At 41.3% G+C, this 17,628-nt stretch overlaps 1 protein-coding gene across 2 annotated transcripts in view; it reads left to right on the top strand.

The window, feature by feature from the left end:
- Nucleotides 1-17,612, top strand: part of kcnip2 (Kv channel interacting protein 2) — a 38,677-nt gene extending 21,065 nt beyond the window's left edge. Inside the window, exons 8-9 of one of the 2 annotated variants that reach the window (XM_048169112.1) lie at nt 16,335-16,397; nt 16,656-17,612. In XM_048169112.1, the coding sequence (XP_048025069.1) occupies nt 16,335-16,397; nt 16,656-16,703 (111 nt within the window). In that variant the 3' untranslated portion in view covers nt 16,704-17,612. Of the gene's footprint in view, nt 1-16,298; nt 16,398-16,655 lie in introns of those variants that run through there. The other variant, XM_048169121.1, reaches the window with a different exon arrangement.
- Nucleotides 17,613-17,628: the final 16 nt, after the last annotated feature.

The following is a 17,628-nucleotide window of genomic DNA, read 5'->3' as shown; positions in this document are numbered from 1 at the left end:
ACGCTGACAGCACAGACGAACTGGCTGAGTGACACGCTTAAAACATGCTTCCGAAGAGGTTTATCTCATGAATTACAGACTGAACTCGCATGCAGAGATGAAGGCAAGAGTTTGGATCAGTTTATTGAACTCACCATCCAGATTGATAACCTTATTCGTTCTCGCAAATCCAACATATGTCAAAGTTTTCGATCCGTCACTCCAACGGAGTCTGAATGTCCTGAAGCTATGCAGATTAACATGTATCATTTGTCTGAAGTGGAGAGAAGTCGCAGGCATGCACATCGTCTGTGTCTGTATTGTGGAAATCCTGGTCATATATGGAACAATTGCCCCATTCGGTCCCGTTCTGAAAACCCACGGTCGGTGAGTGATGACGACCCACTTTACCACTCCACCATGTGTGTTTATGTACCTATTTCTCTGCAAATTAACCATCAACAGTTTACTGCTTCTGCATTACTGGACTCAGGGGAACTTTATGTCACAAAGTTTTGCCCAGCAGAACCACATTCCATTAATTCCATGCTCTTCTTCTCTCACAGTGGAAGCAATAGACGGCCGACCGCTGGGTTCTGGAAACGTTAACGCCATAACGAAGCCGTTAACTATGCAGATTGGGTTATTCCACACAGAAACCATACAATTCCCATTTACATACCCACTTCCACTTCATCCATCATCTTGGGACTTCCCTGGCTACGCACCCATAACCCGCAGATCTGCTGGAGAGAAGGTCAAATTACTCACTGGAATGAACAATGTCAAACTAAATGTCTGTCTCATACTCCCATGCTACCTGTCAGAACCATCCAAACCGCTGATTCCGATGAGACCGTTGAAACTCCACCAGCCACCAACATCCCAGATGAATACCAAGACCTGGCCGTGGCTTTCAGCAAGGTGCGTGCATCCCAACTACCAACTATTCTCAAACTTCTAACGCTGCTTTATACATAATTTCAGCACAATCGCCTGTCCGCTCACAAGCATGGTCAAGAAAGGTAACAATGTTCTCAAGTGGTCTCCTCCTGCCATTCGAGCCTTCCAAGAGTTAAAGAAACGCTTTACTACAGCACCCATTCTGCATCATCCTGACCCGTCTCTACCATTCACAGTGGAAGTTGACACATCCAGTACTGGTCTTGGGGCCGTACTCTCTCAAAGGCAAGGTAATCCACCTAAACAGTATCCATGTGCTTTCTATTCCAGAAAACTCACTGCAGCAGAACGGAACTATGATGTTGGAGACAGAGAACTACTCGCCACGAAAGCCGCATTCGAAGAATGGCACCATTGGTTGGAGGGAGCGACTCATCCATTCACTGTCCTGACAGACCACAAAAACCTCGAATACCTCGGAACTGCAAAGAGATTAAATCTTCGCCAAGCCCGCTGGTCACTGTTCTTTTCTCGCTTCCACTTTTGCCCTTGCACAGTGGGACATCATGACAGATTTAGACGAAGCCAATGCCCAGACCGAAATCCCACCAGACTGCCCACTTGACAAAGTGCTTTAAAGCCAGCAGCCATATCACCCTGTAGCCCAAGACTGGTTGCCCACTGAAGCTAAGCAGGGCTGAGCCTGGTTAGTACCTGGATGGGAGACCTCCTGGGAAAACTAAATTGCTGCTGGAAGAGGTGTTAGTGAGGCCAGCAGGGGGTGCTCACCCTGTAGTCTGTGTGGGTCCTAATGCCCCAGTATAGTGATGGGGACACTATACTGTCAAAAAGCACCGTCCTTCGGATGAGACGTTAAACCGAGGTCCTGACTCTCTGTGGTCATTAAAAATACCAGGATGTCCTTCGAAAAGAGTAGGGGTGTAACCCCGACATCCTGGCCAAACTTGCCCATTGGCCTCTGTCCATCATGGCCTCCTAATCATCCCCATATAGTGATTGGCTTCATCACTCTATCTCCTCTCCACCAATAAGCTGGTGTGTGGTGGGCGTTCTGGCGCAATATGGCTGCCGTCGCATCATCCAGGTGGATGCTGCACATTGGTGGTGATTGAGGAGATTCCCCCTTCAATATGTAAAGCGCTTTGAGTGCCCAGAAAAGCGCTATTTAAATGTAAGAAATTATTATTATATTATTAAAGTCTTTGTTCCTGAGAACTTCTGAGCCCGTGTATTAGAAATGGTCCACAGTCTACCGGCTTCCGGTCATCCTGGAATAACTGCTACAGTCCATCTCCTCCAAAACCGTTTCTGGTGGCCAATGCTGACTAAAGACACAGCCCAGTTTGTTAACCGCTGCACTACTTGTATAATCCACAAACCATCATGTCAGTTACCTGCCGGCTTGCTTCAGCCATTACCTCTACCTCAACACCCATGGTCCCACATCGCCATTGACTTCATCACCGATCTCCCGGTATCTGATGACCACACCACTATACTCACTGTAATTGACCGTTTCTCCAAAGCTTGTCGCCTCATTCATTTGCCAAACTGCTGAACACCTCTGCAACTGGGTATTCCGCATCTACGGGATACCAGAGGACATCGTCTCTGACCGTGGTCCTCAGTTTACTTTCCGCCTCTGGTCAGCATTCTGTCAAGCCCTGAATATCAACGTCAGTCTTACCTCCGGCTGTCACCCTCAATCCAACGGTCAGATTGAATGCCTCAACCAAGAACTTACTCGGTTCCTCTGCTCCTATTGCAATCACCATCAGAACGACTGGTCCCGGTACCTTCTGTGGGCAGAATATGCTCAAAACTCCATCTGCAAACCAGCTACCGGCCTAACCCCATTCCAGTGCATCCTGGGTTTTCAACCACCTCTGTTTCCCTGGTCCACGGAACCCACCAACGTACCCGCCGTAAACGATTGGATGAACCGTAGCGAAGCTACCTGGAACAGATCTCACACTCACTTACAACATGCAATACGACGACTAAGAGAACAAGCCAGCCTTTGTGACGAATCATTACAAAATTAAAGGAAGTTAAAAGCAGTTCTGTATGTTAATCAAGAGAGCTCTTTTATATATTCCCAAAGGGGAGACCATATCAGCCAGAATTTGTCAGATTTTTGATGTTTATCATGGGTGAGCTTTTCAAGTGGCAAACATGCAGCAATCTGTGATATCCACATTTTAAAAGAAAGAGCCTGTGATGCAGACCAAAGTAACATAATGCATTTTTAGCTAAATATACCAGAACAATGAATAACTGTATTGCATCTTTTTTAAACAGACTATTGACATTAAAATTCAATAAATAAAAAGCTGGGGTCATAAAAAAGTTTAGTCCAAGAAGATATTTCATTACACTATGTATTTTCTTCCAATATGGCAAAATTTTGTCTCAGTACCAGAAACAATGAATGAATGTACCTTTATCTTTTTTACATTTGAAACACAGGCCTGTAGCATTGATAAACATCTTCTTAATACGCATCGGTGTAAGATATATCCTGTTAAAAATTTAAAGTTGAGCTCATGGATCCCCAGGGAAGTACATTTTGGGTATGCATTATTGCATATAACAACCCAGTCATTCTCTTTAATGGTTTGACCAATATCCTTTTCCCACACACCCTTCATTCCTGGTAAGGCAGAGGTGCAATTACTAGACAAGATGTCATATGTCCTTGATATTGATCCCTTTAAACTGACTGAATTCACTAAAAGGTCTTCAGTCTCTGTTGTTTCCATTCTCAATTCTTCTTTATCTATTTTTGGTTTTAAGAAATGCCGTAACTGAAGATATTTTTAAAAATTGGACTTTGGAACTTTATATTCCTCCATAATCTGCTGGAAAGACTTTAAAGTGCCCTCTGAAAATAAACAAGATATTTGAGAGATTCCGAGTTTCAGCCATGCTGATAGACCAATATTCTGGAATGCTAAAATTTGTAAGAATTTTTTTAGTATTTCTTAACATCTCTCCAGGCTCAAAGAGTGTCTGATATGGTAAAATGTTCTGAAATGTTTTTTAGCTTTGTATAGTTCTTAACAAATGGTAAAAACCTAATTGGTAGTGGGGCGCAATCTGATGGTTCCATATTATACCAGATAGAATTGGTCCTCTCACTGCACCAACTAATCATATTTTTTTTTTATCTGGGCTGCCCGAATAACTAGGTATAGATTGAAATAAATACCAAAGCTTGGGAAGGACATTCATTTTATTACATTTATTCTCCCCAGAAGTGAAATCGGGAGTAAATGTTTTCAAATTAGCCTTAATTTTCTCTATAAGAGGATTATAATTATTGTTTATAAGTTCATTAAGTGAAGCTGTGACAAAAATGCCAAGATATCTGAAGTCATTCTCTGATATTTGGAAAGGGGAAATTAACTTTAGGTGTTCTAAAGAAGGGATGTTTAAAGGTAATGCGGTGGATTTAGAGAGATTTATTTTATAGCCGGAAAGACTACTGTAATAAGAAATACATTCCAATAATACTGGAATAGACTGCTCTGGTTTAGACATAAATATTAGTACATCATCAGCGTAAAGTGATGCTCGATGATCTTCTCCTCCAACTGTAATTCCATGGAAATTTTTGCTCTGTCTAATGAGCTCTGCTAAAGGTTCAGTGACTAAAGTAAAAAGTAAAGGTGAGAGAGGACAACCCTGCCTTGTGCCTCTCCCTATGCAAAATGGAGTTGAAGTGAGACTGTTTGTGGCCTTAGGATCAGAGTAAAGCAACTGGATCCACCTAATAAAATTATGTCCTAAGTTGAATTTTCTGAGAGTAGTAAACAAAAAGTCCCACTTGACCCTGTCGAATGCTTTTTCAGCATCAAGGGAGAAAACAAGTGCAGGGCGTCCTTCATTTTGAACAAAATGAATAACGTTCAAAAGTCGGTGTATGTTCTCAGTGCCGTAACGTAATTTCACAAACCCAGTTTGGTCTTTAACCTACATGCCAGAACTTTTGCTATTATTTTAGAATCTGTATTAAGTAGACTTTTTGGTCTGTATGATGCGCAATCTTCTGGATTCTTATCTTTCTTAAGTATTACACAGATATTTGCTGTTTTCCATGTTTCGGGTATTGTACCTTGATCTAAAATAGCTTGTAAAGCAGGCATAAAAATATTAGAAAGCTCGGGCCAAAATGATTTATAAAACTCCGGGGGAAAACGTCAGGTCCTGGCTACTTGTTGGATCGCATTAACTTTATTGCTGCCAGAACCTCTTCTGAATTTATAGGCGAGTTAAGGTAATCTCTGTCTTCATCTGAAATAATTGGGAGAGAAATAATATTGAAAAAGGTTTGAAATTCTAATTGTGAAGCACTGTTATGTGAACAATATAGTGATTCATAGAAGGATCGAAATGTATTGCTTATCAGTGTAGGATCGTATGTTGTGATACCATCCGGCATCTTTAGAGACTTAATTGTTTTCTCAGATTGTTTTTTCTGATAATCTGATATGCTAAAAGTCTACCAGATTTGTTTGCATGCTCATAATAATTTTGTTTGGAAAGAAACAGTAGCTTTTTAATATGATTAATGTGATCAAGATTAAGTTCAGCCCTAGCGTGGCATAAAGCAGACCAGTTAGTTTGAGAGGGAGTTGTATTATGCAAACATTCTAGTCTTTTAACCTCCTTTTCTAATTCTTGTCGTTTTGATATGTGCTTTCTTATGTGCAGCAGTATAAGAAATAATGTATCCCCGGATTGTAGCCTTTGTTGCATCCCACATTACAGCAGGGGAGATGGGTGAGTTTTTATTATCTGACCAATAATTTTGTATTGAGACCTTTACAATGTTGCAAAATTTTGGGTCCGATAGGAAAGACGAATTTAGTTTCCATACCTTACTCCTTGTTGGTGGGGTCCCTAATGTAATATCTGTCTGAACCAGAAAATCATCTGAAATGGAAATTGAACCAATTTTGCTAAAAGATATAAAACTGAAAAATAATAATAATTTGGAATAAAGATATAATCAATTCTTGAATATGAACCATGAGGATTAGAGTAAAATGTGTAGTCTCTTGTAAGAGGGTTCATTTCTCTCCAGCTATCAATTAAACCAGTCTCTTTGCATAGTTTTTTAAGAACCAAAGAGGATCTGGGATTGACTAGGGTGCCTGATGAAGATTTGTCCAGTCTCTCATCCATCACGCAATGAAAGTCTCCAGCGCAGATACCTAGACTTTTGCAGCGCTCACTGAATAAAAAAATTATTTTGGATATGAATTTGGTAGAATCTTTATTGGGTGCGTAACATTCTACATTGTAATATGCTGACCAAATAAGTGGCCTGTAACCAAAATAAATCTACCTTCTGGATCTCTGATTTGGTTTTCAAAAATAAATGGCAAATGTTTGCTAATTTAAAATAATCATGCCTCTTTTCCTAGGGTTAACTGTGCATGAAGAATAATACACTTGACCCACCCAATCTTGATTTAATTTCAGATGTTCGCTATCCCATAGATGAGTTTCTTGAAGCATGGCAACTGTTACTTTTTTCCTTATTTTAGAAAAGTCAGAATTTTTTCCTTTTTACCACATGCCCTAAAGCTTTAACATTCCATGTCATGAATGTAGTCGAGCTCTGCATTATAACAAGGTGTGACCAAGTAAGAAACTGTTAATGTAGCTTTAAACAAAAAGATGAAACAACAAATGTATCTGATGGGCAAATTTTTAACCTCAAAGAACAAATAACAGAAAAACACCTCCCTCTCCCCAAGCCCTGGCTCTGTCTCCAACTGACAAGGCCAACTAAGTACCCCTAAACCTATAGGTCTCTGTACCCCATTAGACTCAAGTAAAAAAAAGTTATACCTGCTACCAACATAAGGTTCAGAATCATACCCATTTTGATAAGTGTAAGATTAATCTGCTCAAGTAAATTAACAGTTTAGACATCATTATCTCTGAGGTCTCATACAAGAGAAAATGATGGAAAATATTTCCGTAAAGTCTGTTAAATCGACTGCCATTCCAAACAGATTAGAAACAAATAAATGGCATATGAGAGCCCAGGAAAATTAAAGTCACTACCCCTCCGAATATGATAAAGATGAGAGAGTATTATAAGAATCCATTTATCACTTATCTTGCGAAGTCTCTATGAACTCCTCCACCACGGCCGGAGTACTGAACATGCGAAAGCAGAGAGTTCACCCTCGTGGGCCCGCAGAGCGTGTTCTGTGGTGGAAATTCTGTTTTCAGCTTCCATTAAGCGGGTTTCGCTCAAAGACAATCTTTGTGAGTTGGATAAAGTCTCATGAATTGCATAAACCGAGGTCGATATAGCATCAAGACGACCATCAATGTTCCCCATCCGGGTGTTAAGCGCTCATATTTAGTTCAAAACTGGGTCAGTTTGTTCCGTTGAAGATGAGGATGTTTCTGCTGACGCAGTTTGTTTCTTTTTTTTCTGTGACCGTGAAGTTGCAAAAAGTGGAAAGTCCTTTGGATCTTGAGTCTCAGACATGTTGGTCATGTACTGAGCTTTTTAATTAGGAGATTCTTAAACTTAAATCGAAGAGGGCAACAATTTATTAAACAATCAGAATCGGAGCTTCAAATTAGGCACCCATCTTCTCCAGCGTCTGCAAGCGGACGTTACGTTATGATGCAATTTCACATGCTTCCGTAAATGTTTTGCGTTAAATATGCATTAAATTATTTTAACGCGTTAAGGATTTTGAATTAATCGCATGTGTTAATGCGTTAACGTTGACAGCCCTAGTTTGCATATAGTGCTTGCTGTGTATAGCCAGGCGTACGCAGTGCAATTTTTGCTGTCATATGAGCTCACAGGCAATTTTTTTCTCTTGGGAGAAATCGCATGGAATCGTTGATGCTCGTATGGTCGTGGCTCACACTGTGTGAGAGGAATTATGAGCCAAGCCGAGCCGAGCCTGAACACGTTACGAGCACCTAAGTTGTTTTCATTGAAAGGAATGGCTGTGTTGTTCTCTGCTTTTCACCAAATCATTTGCACACTTGTCTTTTGATTTTCTTTTTTTTCTATCCAATGATATAGCAGCAACATCGAAAGCTCCAGTCTCCGTGTTTAGCGTGAAAGCTTGTGTGATTGCAGTGTACGCTAGCCTTAAAAAGAAGAAAAAACAAAGTGGATCACACTGATCCACGGAGCACCAAAACACTCTTGTGTTGTGATGGGGGAGGAGAGAGAGTGTGCAAGTGGAAGATTTGTAGAAAGACTTTAGAAAGAGAAAAGACAGAAATGTACGAGGAATATAATTGGAAATAGAGGGGTTTTAGAGGAGCTTTAGGACCTGTTTAGTTTCATGTAGCCAGAACTTCAGATTGACGGCAGTCTCCACTGAAGCTTTAAAGGCAGGAACACACCAAGCCGACGGTCGGCCATCTGGCAGTTTTTGTTCGTCGGCTGACAAAGTTTACTCAGTGTGTTCCGCACCGTTGGCTGAAGTTGGTCCTCGTCTGCTTTTTTTCGGCCGATTCGAAATGTTGACAATCCGTCGGGCCATCTGATCATTCTAATTGGCTGTTCAGATACTGCCACCTACTGGTTTGGAAAGGCATTTCATCTCACGCAGGCACAGAACTGACGTACTACTTGGCCGTCGGCTGTATAGCGTTGGTTTGGTGTGTCATGCCAACTTTGGACACAGACGCTGCCAACATGAGCCAACCCCACAGTCTGCTTTCGTCACCACTAGTTCGTCGCCGTCGGCTTGGTGTGTTCTGGCCTTAACTCCACTGAAGCTTTAACCAAGAACAGCCCAAGAGACGTTTAGCCAACAGTCCGTGGGTGTGATAAACAGGCTGAGACTAGGCTGAGACTAGGACCCGTGGTAATACTGGAAAAGTATGCGCTGTCTGATGCGCTAGCCATTAATCGTTGCTGTGTTGCATAGTGTTTTCGTTATTTTGGGGGCGGAGCAATGAAGGGTGGGGTGTGTTTATTTTGGCTAGGAGTGTGTTTGTTTAGGTGTCGATTTCAAATATCAACAGTGTTTCTCAGAAATCACTTACTGCATGATTCTTATTGGTTGTTCAGGTCATGTGTTTCTTTTAGTTCATGTTTTATTTTAAATAAACTGCACATGGGTTCACTTCAACTCGCCTCCAGTGGACTATGAAAGTTAGTCCACCAATCATGAACCCATTAGTTTCCATAGCCTCCAGCCATCATGGCCACCACGCCAGAGCCTCCAGCCATCATGGTCGTAATGCCAGAACCTCCAGCCATCATGGGCCCGGTCCCAAATGGCACCCTAAACTCTAACGTCTTCCTCTTAGTCCGCACTTTTGTGACATAATGATGCTTTGACTGCCGGGTAAAGTCCTCTGCGTAGCTCGCAGACTTGCGGGCTCAGCTGAAGTGCGCATCGAGGGCGTATAGTGGCCGCAAAGGGGGTGTGTGCGAGCATCCTTCTGAAACCTAAAATGATGAATGGGACACCCTACGGTCTCGTGGACGTAACGAACATGCGCACACGGCAGCTATTGTAAGTCCACCAGACCAAAGGTGCATAGAAGTGTGCCATTTGGGATTCAGCCATGGTCATCACGCCAGAGCCTCCAGCCATCATGGCCATCATGCCAGAGTCTCCAGCCTCTGGCCTCCACATCAGAACCAAGTCATGTCATGGCCACCATGCCAGAGCTCCCTCATATCACAACCACTCAAGTCTCCACTGTAGATTTTTTTTTGGGGGGGGGGGGGGGGGTTATATTTGCTCCATGGTCCAGGTCCGCCACGACTCAAGGATACAGGTCTGCCAGTGCTCCACAGCCCAGGCCCACCTCAGCTCAACATCCCAGGCCCGCCACAACTCCACGATCCTGGCCCTGCCTTGATCCATGGCCCAGGCCCACCATTTTCCCACAGTCCATGGTCTCTGCCACTGATCCACGGTCCAGGCCCACCACCGCTCCAGAGTCCAGGCCATGATCCAGTTCCAGTTCCCCTTCATGGGCCTGGTCCTGGTCCTCCTGCTCCACCACCATCCTGGATGTTTTGTGTTTTGGGCTATATTTTGTGAGGGCATCTGGAGCTTCTTGTGGATGGGGGGATATGTCACATTAGGTTTTGGGTTCATACTTTGATGTCTTTTACTTTGTATTTAGACAATAGGCTTGTTCAACTTCATGCAGCACTGTGCAGACCGATTGGCGGCTGACTTGAAGCGGTGCATGGCGGTTAGAAATTTTGTCTGACTTGAGACAGAGCCAACACCATGTCACCCTGATGTATGGCATCAAAGTACTGTGAGAGCGATTCCAGAGCAGACAGCTGGCTAGACAAGCTATGATGACAACACAGCTGTTCCACATAATGTTGTAGTACTTGAGACCGGTCTTCATTTTTGGAAGGTCTTGGTCTGTACTCGGTCTTGTCTCAGTCTCAGACTAAGAGGACTCAAGATTTTGTTTCAAGACCATTCAAGACCATAACTGCGGGGATATTACTAAATTGCCGCTGCATTGTCTGATCTATTTATTAAAGGGTTAGTTCACCCAAAAATGAAAATTCTGTCATTTACTACATACCCTTATGCCGTTCCACACCTGTAAAACCTTTGTTAATCTTCAGAACACAAATTAAGATATTTGAGTTGAAATCCGATGGCTCCGTGAGGCCTCCACAGGGAGCAATGACACTTCCTCTCTCAAGATCCATAAAGGTACTAAAAACATATTTAAATCAGTTCATGTGAGTACAGTGGTTCAATATTAATATTATAAAGCGACGAGAATATTTTTGGTGTGCCAAAAAAAAACAAAATAACGACTTATTTAGTGATGGACGATTTCAAAACACTGCTTCATGAGAACTTTCATTCTAGTGTAGTTCATCTCAAACAAGCCTAATAGGGTGTGTTCAACATCGGACAAAATTTCTAACCGTCATGCACTGCTTCAAGTCAGATGCCCATCGGTCTGTGCAGCGTTGCATGAAGTCGAACAAGCCTATAGTCTTGGTTTTGTCTTGGTCTTGGATTAGGTGGTCTTGACTACAACACAAGTTCCATGATTGGCCGTATTCACTGCATGACAATGATCACATGTGTTTCGTGTTTATTCTGACACCTTCAGTTCCACTGATGCTCACAATCCATCTTTTCATGTTGTCGTAATGTTATATTGTGTCATTAAACTGATAAAAAAGCATAGATCCCACTTCAGTGGTATTTAAATAGTAGGTTTATGTTGAACTTTTTTCTTGCACAAACAGATACTTTATTGAGCAGTACTTAAAGAATTAAATGAAAACCTCTCTGAAACGTCTTTGTATTTGACAAATATTGCATTTAATTCACTTCAGCTATGATAAAAGGCTCGTTTGAGATGAGAATCTGCGCAGAACCGATCACTGGTGATCACTGTGAGATGCATGCCGGTTAGAAATATGTCTGACTGTGAACTGCCTTGCTCTGATGTCATGCCGACATGTGACAAAACATTCTTGTGACAGTGAGGCGGCCGCATCGGATTCTGCAGTCAGGTGCAGTTTCTCTTCACTGACAGCGCTGATCAAAAGCATGATGGGAAACGACTTGCTGACGACACAGATCAATGCTGATTGGTTTAAACAGCCATGATGTATTGTTCTCTTTTAAAATGTTTAGTTTTAAAACATTTTTTTTTGTTTGTTTTTATGTGTATAAATTATGTGTGAATATTCCCAAACTCTCTGACAGTGCGATCTCTCTATGGGCTATGCGATTGTTGTCATATTGACATAAGTGATTGATAAACACGTCTTTTAAATAGAATTACATAAGTACTTGGGCATCTTGTTCCTCATATTTATTTTCATATAAAAGCAACATAACTTACATTTCATCCAGTTTATCAGCAACAAAGCACATGAGTGTGAATCCCTCATTATCCCTCATTATCCCTCGATATCTGACTTTTTCCGCTCCTCCCCTCACTGCAGCCGCCTACTCTCATCTACATTTCAGGTGAGGTGAGGTGCAGCACATCTCAAACAAGCCTAATGTATGCAAGCATATCCCAAGCAGCACTTTGGGAAGCAGAAAGTGCCCGACTTCACGTCTCCGTTTTCAGCTCCTCCCCAACTGCGAGCGGAAACTCTAACCGATCGGTTACATCCAGCCGCAGCCGAAGTTGAACGCACCTATAGTCATGTTTCCTTGTCATGTCATGTGATTCCTTGTTCCCTCGTGTGATCTTGTCATGTGCTTCTCTTGGTTCATGTGTTGTGTTGTTATTAGGCTTGTTCGACTTGATGCAGCACCGCAAAGACCGATCGGCGGCTGACTTGAAGCAGTGCATGCCGGTAAGAAATGTTGTCCGACTTGAGACAGCGCTGAAGTCATGTGACTGTGACGTATGGCTTTAAAGTACCGCGAGAGCGATTCGAGATCAGCCACCTGAGTTAGCCAGCGCAGTTTCTCAAGAGGAGCTGCACGAGCGCTGATGACGACACAGCTGTTTCATGATTGGCCAGATTCACCGCATGACAACGATCACGTGTGTTTCGTGTTTATTGTCACGCCTTAAGTTCCACTAATGCTCAAAAATCTGTGTTTTTATAACAGTTAAAGCTCTTTTCATGTAGTCGCGATGTTATATTTTGTCATGTTTATCAAAATAAAACTGATAAAAAGCGTAGACCCCGCTACATTGGCATTTAAATAATACATGCTTATGTTGAACTTTATTCTTGTAAAAACAGATGCTGTAAGCAGTACATAAAGTTTTGAATGAAAAGGTCTCTGAAACATCAGTGTATTAGTCAAATATTGCATTTATTTCACTTCAGCTGTGATAAAGTATGCAAACCGATGCAAACGCAGCACGAGCGTCACTACGGGAAGCAGAATGTGTCCGACTTCACGTCTCCGTTTTCAGCTCCTCCCCGCCTGCACGCGGCTAATCTCACTGATCGGTTACATCCAGCCGCAGCCGATGTCGAACATACCTCTTGTTAGGCTTGTTCGAAGATCGGCTGCCACCTGACAAAAGCAATGCATTCTGGTTAGAAAAGTTTTCCGACTTTGCCAAAGCCACTGGAAGGCAAGCCTGCAACCTTTAGCCAAAAAAAGTAATGGCTAATGCTAACGCTCTGCCTCTGGCAGTACGCATAGGCCGGCGGTACACAGGGAAGGAGTTTTGAACAGTGGGCACTGATGTCACTGCCATTACACAATAGGCAGGTGCCGCATGTGATTAAGTTAGCTGTTATGCTTTCACCAATGGTAAGAGATACAGACCCTCTCATCTCCCTATAATATACAATTTCTCCCTGCGTTCCATTTGGAAGGGCTCATCCCTATGCCCTAATCCCTTCAAAGTGTTTACCCTGCGGAATGAGATCTTTGAAGGGATGAAGGGTGTAGTGGTCAAAAAAACTCTTTTTTTGGAACGCACTTCTGCGTCATCTTAACGAGACAATCAAGGAGGCGCCTTCATCTTTTTTTCCTCTGGTTTACTTTTTGTATTAATATGCATTAATTTACTATAGAAACATTATAAGCCACTGCCGGTCTTTTACGTTAAATATAATGTATATTGTGTCTATGTATTTGAAACATTTGAATTGACTGATAAAGGTAGCAGTAAAGCATTTTTGTTGAAGTACAATGTCATTTTGACCATAATAATGTACCAAATCTAACTCGTATAGTAGTATAGAAAAATACTATACATACATTTCTAAGTAAAATCGAACTCTGAGCCTGCTGTACCTATTCTGTGACGTCAAACAACTTCCCTATGCAAAGGATGATGGGGGCCTGAAGTGTCCATCAGTTGTACCCTTCGAAATCCTTCATTCCGAAGGGCCCTTTGAAGTGGCCAGTTTTGAACACTTTCGGTTTGGAACGACCTTTCAATATAGCGGCCATGATTGTTTTCACTCCGAAGTGCCCTTCGGAGGGCGATATATCCCGTTTGGAACGCACCGTTTGAGGCCCTGTCCCAAATGGCACACTTCATGTGTACTTTCGGTCTTGTGGACTTACAATGGCCGCTGCGTGCGCGTGTCTAAGTCCACAAGACTGTAGGGTGTCATCATTTAAGCTTAAAGAAGGGTGCTCGTGAGTGCCCCCTTCGCGGCTGCTATGCGCCCTCGACGTGCACTTCTGCTGAGCCCGCAAGACTGTGAGCTATGCAGAGGACTTTACCCGGCAGTCAAAGCGGGATTACGTCGTGAAAGTGCGGACTCAGAGGAAGACCGTGAGGGTTTAGGGTGCCATTTGGGACAGGGCCTGACTTTGCTCTGCGCTGCAGCCGCCTTACGATCACATGTGCCATCGAAGTACCGCGAGAGCAAAACGAGAACAGCCGCCTAGGTCAGGCGCTGCAGTTGCTCAAAATCGGTTGTGAAAACCTTGATGACAGCACACTTTATTCTCATTGGTCAGATTATATGATGACAAGGACGATGTGTGTTGCGTGTTATTGTATTTATCCAATCTTGATATTGAATATCTGATATACAAAACATGGGAATTTCAGTCGCATCCACTTCTTCGGCTACAATCAACGCAAGAAACAAGTGGTCTGCCATGAATGACATTGGTTCAGCATACGACGGAAAGCACAAAGTGTCCAACTTGATGGCCTTTTCAGTACTCCTCCCCCGCCTACAGAATCAGGCAGAATCCTTATAGGTGTGTTTGACATTGGCTGCAGCTGGATGTAACTAATCGGCGAGAGTAGCTGTGTGCAGTCGGGAGGAGCTGAAAACGGAGACGTGAATTCTGGCACTTTCTGCTTTTTGCAGTGACACTTGCGCTGCGTTTGCATTTGCATACTTTATCAGAAAAATTTCTAACTGGCATGCACTGCTTCAAGTCAGACACAAATTAGTCTTGTGTATTTATAGCCCTCATTTTCATTGTTCCTTTGTCTAGCTTTGTTCTATGTAATTCGCTTCTTAAGTGAGTTTGTTCATGTTCATTTCATGTCATGCCAAGTCAGGTCAAGTGTTTGTTTATTTTGTATTTTGTTCATGTTTTATTTTAAATAGACTGCACAAGGGTTCACTTTAACTCGCCTCCAGTGGACTATGGTCACACTCATCTGTAATTGTAAAACAGACGTGTTTGGAACAGCAAAACAGGCAAAGCAGTTAATGTAGTCATCCAGGCAGTAGGTCAGGGCAGGCAGCAATCAAATACAGAGTAATCCACAGACAGGCAGGGTCAAAAGGCAGGCAGCAGGAATAAAAAATAAACCAGAATAGTAAGAGTCAAAACCAAGCAAGACAGATCACAGTGAATAAATGCTCAGAATTGTAGCCGGGGCAAAACAAAACTTTGCTCTGGTTTGTTTATAGCTGAAATAGGCTGCGTTCCACTCCAGTTTTAGACACACACTCGCAAACTTCCCTAAACACTTCCCCTCGGGGGAATCCCTGCCGCCATTTTGAAGTGCGTTCCACTTCGTAAAGTGGACGAGGGAAGTTTATATGGACAGACCCTCACTCCCTCGATTTTGACAGAGGGAGCGAGTCTACTTCATATGTACACTTCAGGCAGCTCCATAACCCACAATGCAACACGATTATGACATCACCGCATATCACGTTTAATTTACTCCACCACAAACAACTCTATGATATATTAATTATTTTTTTTAAACATTTAAAACACACATATATACATATAGAATGCTGTATTAAACAATTTTTTATGGGGACAAAATAAATAATAAATCAGCTCCATTGCGAATTCCAAGTGATCAAGGGCTTAGGACGTTCCAGTTCAGCCCATTGCAAGGGTTCTGCCAGTAGTGGGCACTCGTGCAACGTGAGCAATGTACATCTGAGTCAACGAGACCAAGTGAAGTTAGCGAGGGAAGGGCATTTAAAAACCGAACTGGGGTGCGTTTCCAATTCGTTACCAATAGAGTTCAGTGGGACTTACGACCATGGTTTACCAACGATGCTTTCGGGAAACTCACCCCTGGAACGCAGCCTTAGTCTGTGAAATGGAGTTCAGGTGTGAGTGTAATCAGTCCAGGTATGTGGGTTGCTGGGAAATTAAGTCCAAGTCAGTATTCAGGGGAAAGAGACCTCCGGTGGTGAACGGAGGGATTTTCAGGATTGGTAACCATGGCAGTAATAATGTTCACAATTATTTGTTCATGGAACATTTTTTTTCTGAAATGTTTTTTTTTTTTTTTTTTTTTTTTTCTGAAACATAAAAATGTTCTCATAACCAGGAAAAAACATTTTTAAAACATTTAAAAAATTGGACATTTGAATATTCAGAAAGAACATTTTCATAACTTAAAAGCAAAACATTCTTAGAACATAAAACAAATTATTGTTATTATTTAATTTATTATTTATTATTATTATTATTTCTAATGCTCACCATGTTTCTGGCACAATTTAGGTCTGAAATTATTGAAGTTTTTCTGTTTGCACTCAGAAAATGGATCGCAACAATGATGGTGTCGTCACAATGGAGGAATTCCTGGAATCTTGTCAAACGGTACAAGGATGACACCAAAACTAATGATGATTTCTTTGTTGTTGTTTTTTTTCATGCTTTTGCTATTAAATAAAAATTATGTAACTCTTTGTTCAATGTGAATGTCACTATTATAAAAACTCATTTTAAAGTCCAAAATAAACACTCCTAAAATTAATTTGCAACTAAAATTTATTTGGCTGATACCTACATGACCTGCAATGAAATTTAATATGTTCTTTGTTTTGTATTTTCTTTTTACCCATCATTTTTGCTCAGGATGAGGCCATCATGGAGTCCATGCATATGTTGGATCATGTAATTTAGTGCTATATGATGATGGAAAATATTGCTGAACAGCAAGTTTTTGATCTGTTGTGACATCTGCTTGATGACTTCCTCCATCTTGTACCTACAAAAAAGACTGACAGTGAACACCTGAACAGATGCAATGTGAGCATGCCACATTATTTCACACCCTGAGGATAAAATTATGTCTTTTAAAGATCAGCTGTTATATGCCACTGTCTTTGCATTTTATATATTCATTTTAAATATGTTGTGATGAAATATTTTAAGATAGTTCAACATAAAAGGCACTTAAAATGGGAATCTTTCAGTTTTTAATTTGTCTGTCAATTGTATTTTTTAAGTGCACTAACAACATATATCATGTTACAATTATGTTTCCAGAATGTATGAAAATCCTATAAGCACAACCTACAAAAAATATTAATGTCAGATGTTATTAATTCAGTTGTGTTGTAATACATTACTTAAGATTATTATATACATGCACAGCAATTTACAATTAATATCACTTAAGGGAAAGATGGTGGAATTATAAACTATGCAAAAGTGGGACAGTTTTTGGTAGATTTGCAATGGAATACTGATAAATATTTTACATTCTCATTAATGCATTTATATTTATTCATTTATTCCATGTTTATTTCTGGTGATAAGACTTTTGAACACATGCATTGATTACACTACTTTAAAACAGCAATTTTACAATTGCTATTATTATTATTATTTTTGTTACTTTTCTTTTAATTAACCATGCAATCATATATAGACTACCAAAAATGTATAGTAGATGCTGTATATTCCATGTGGATATTTTTTTGTTGTTGCTAAAATCAGATGTTTAAACTTTTGGAATGTGTGATGGTTGACCCTTTCCAGTTTTATTTATTTATTTTTAATTTTAAATAAACTTATGATTGCTATGCATAACAGTGTTGATTTG

Source organism: Megalobrama amblycephala, linkage group LG2 (assembly GCF_018812025.1).
Source record: "Megalobrama amblycephala isolate DHTTF-2021 linkage group LG2, ASM1881202v1, whole genome shotgun sequence".
NCBI lineage: Eukaryota > Metazoa > Chordata > Actinopteri > Cypriniformes > Xenocyprididae > Megalobrama > Megalobrama amblycephala.
The sequence above is the reverse complement of the archived record's forward strand: the minus strand, read 5'-3'. Positions and strand labels throughout refer to the sequence as shown.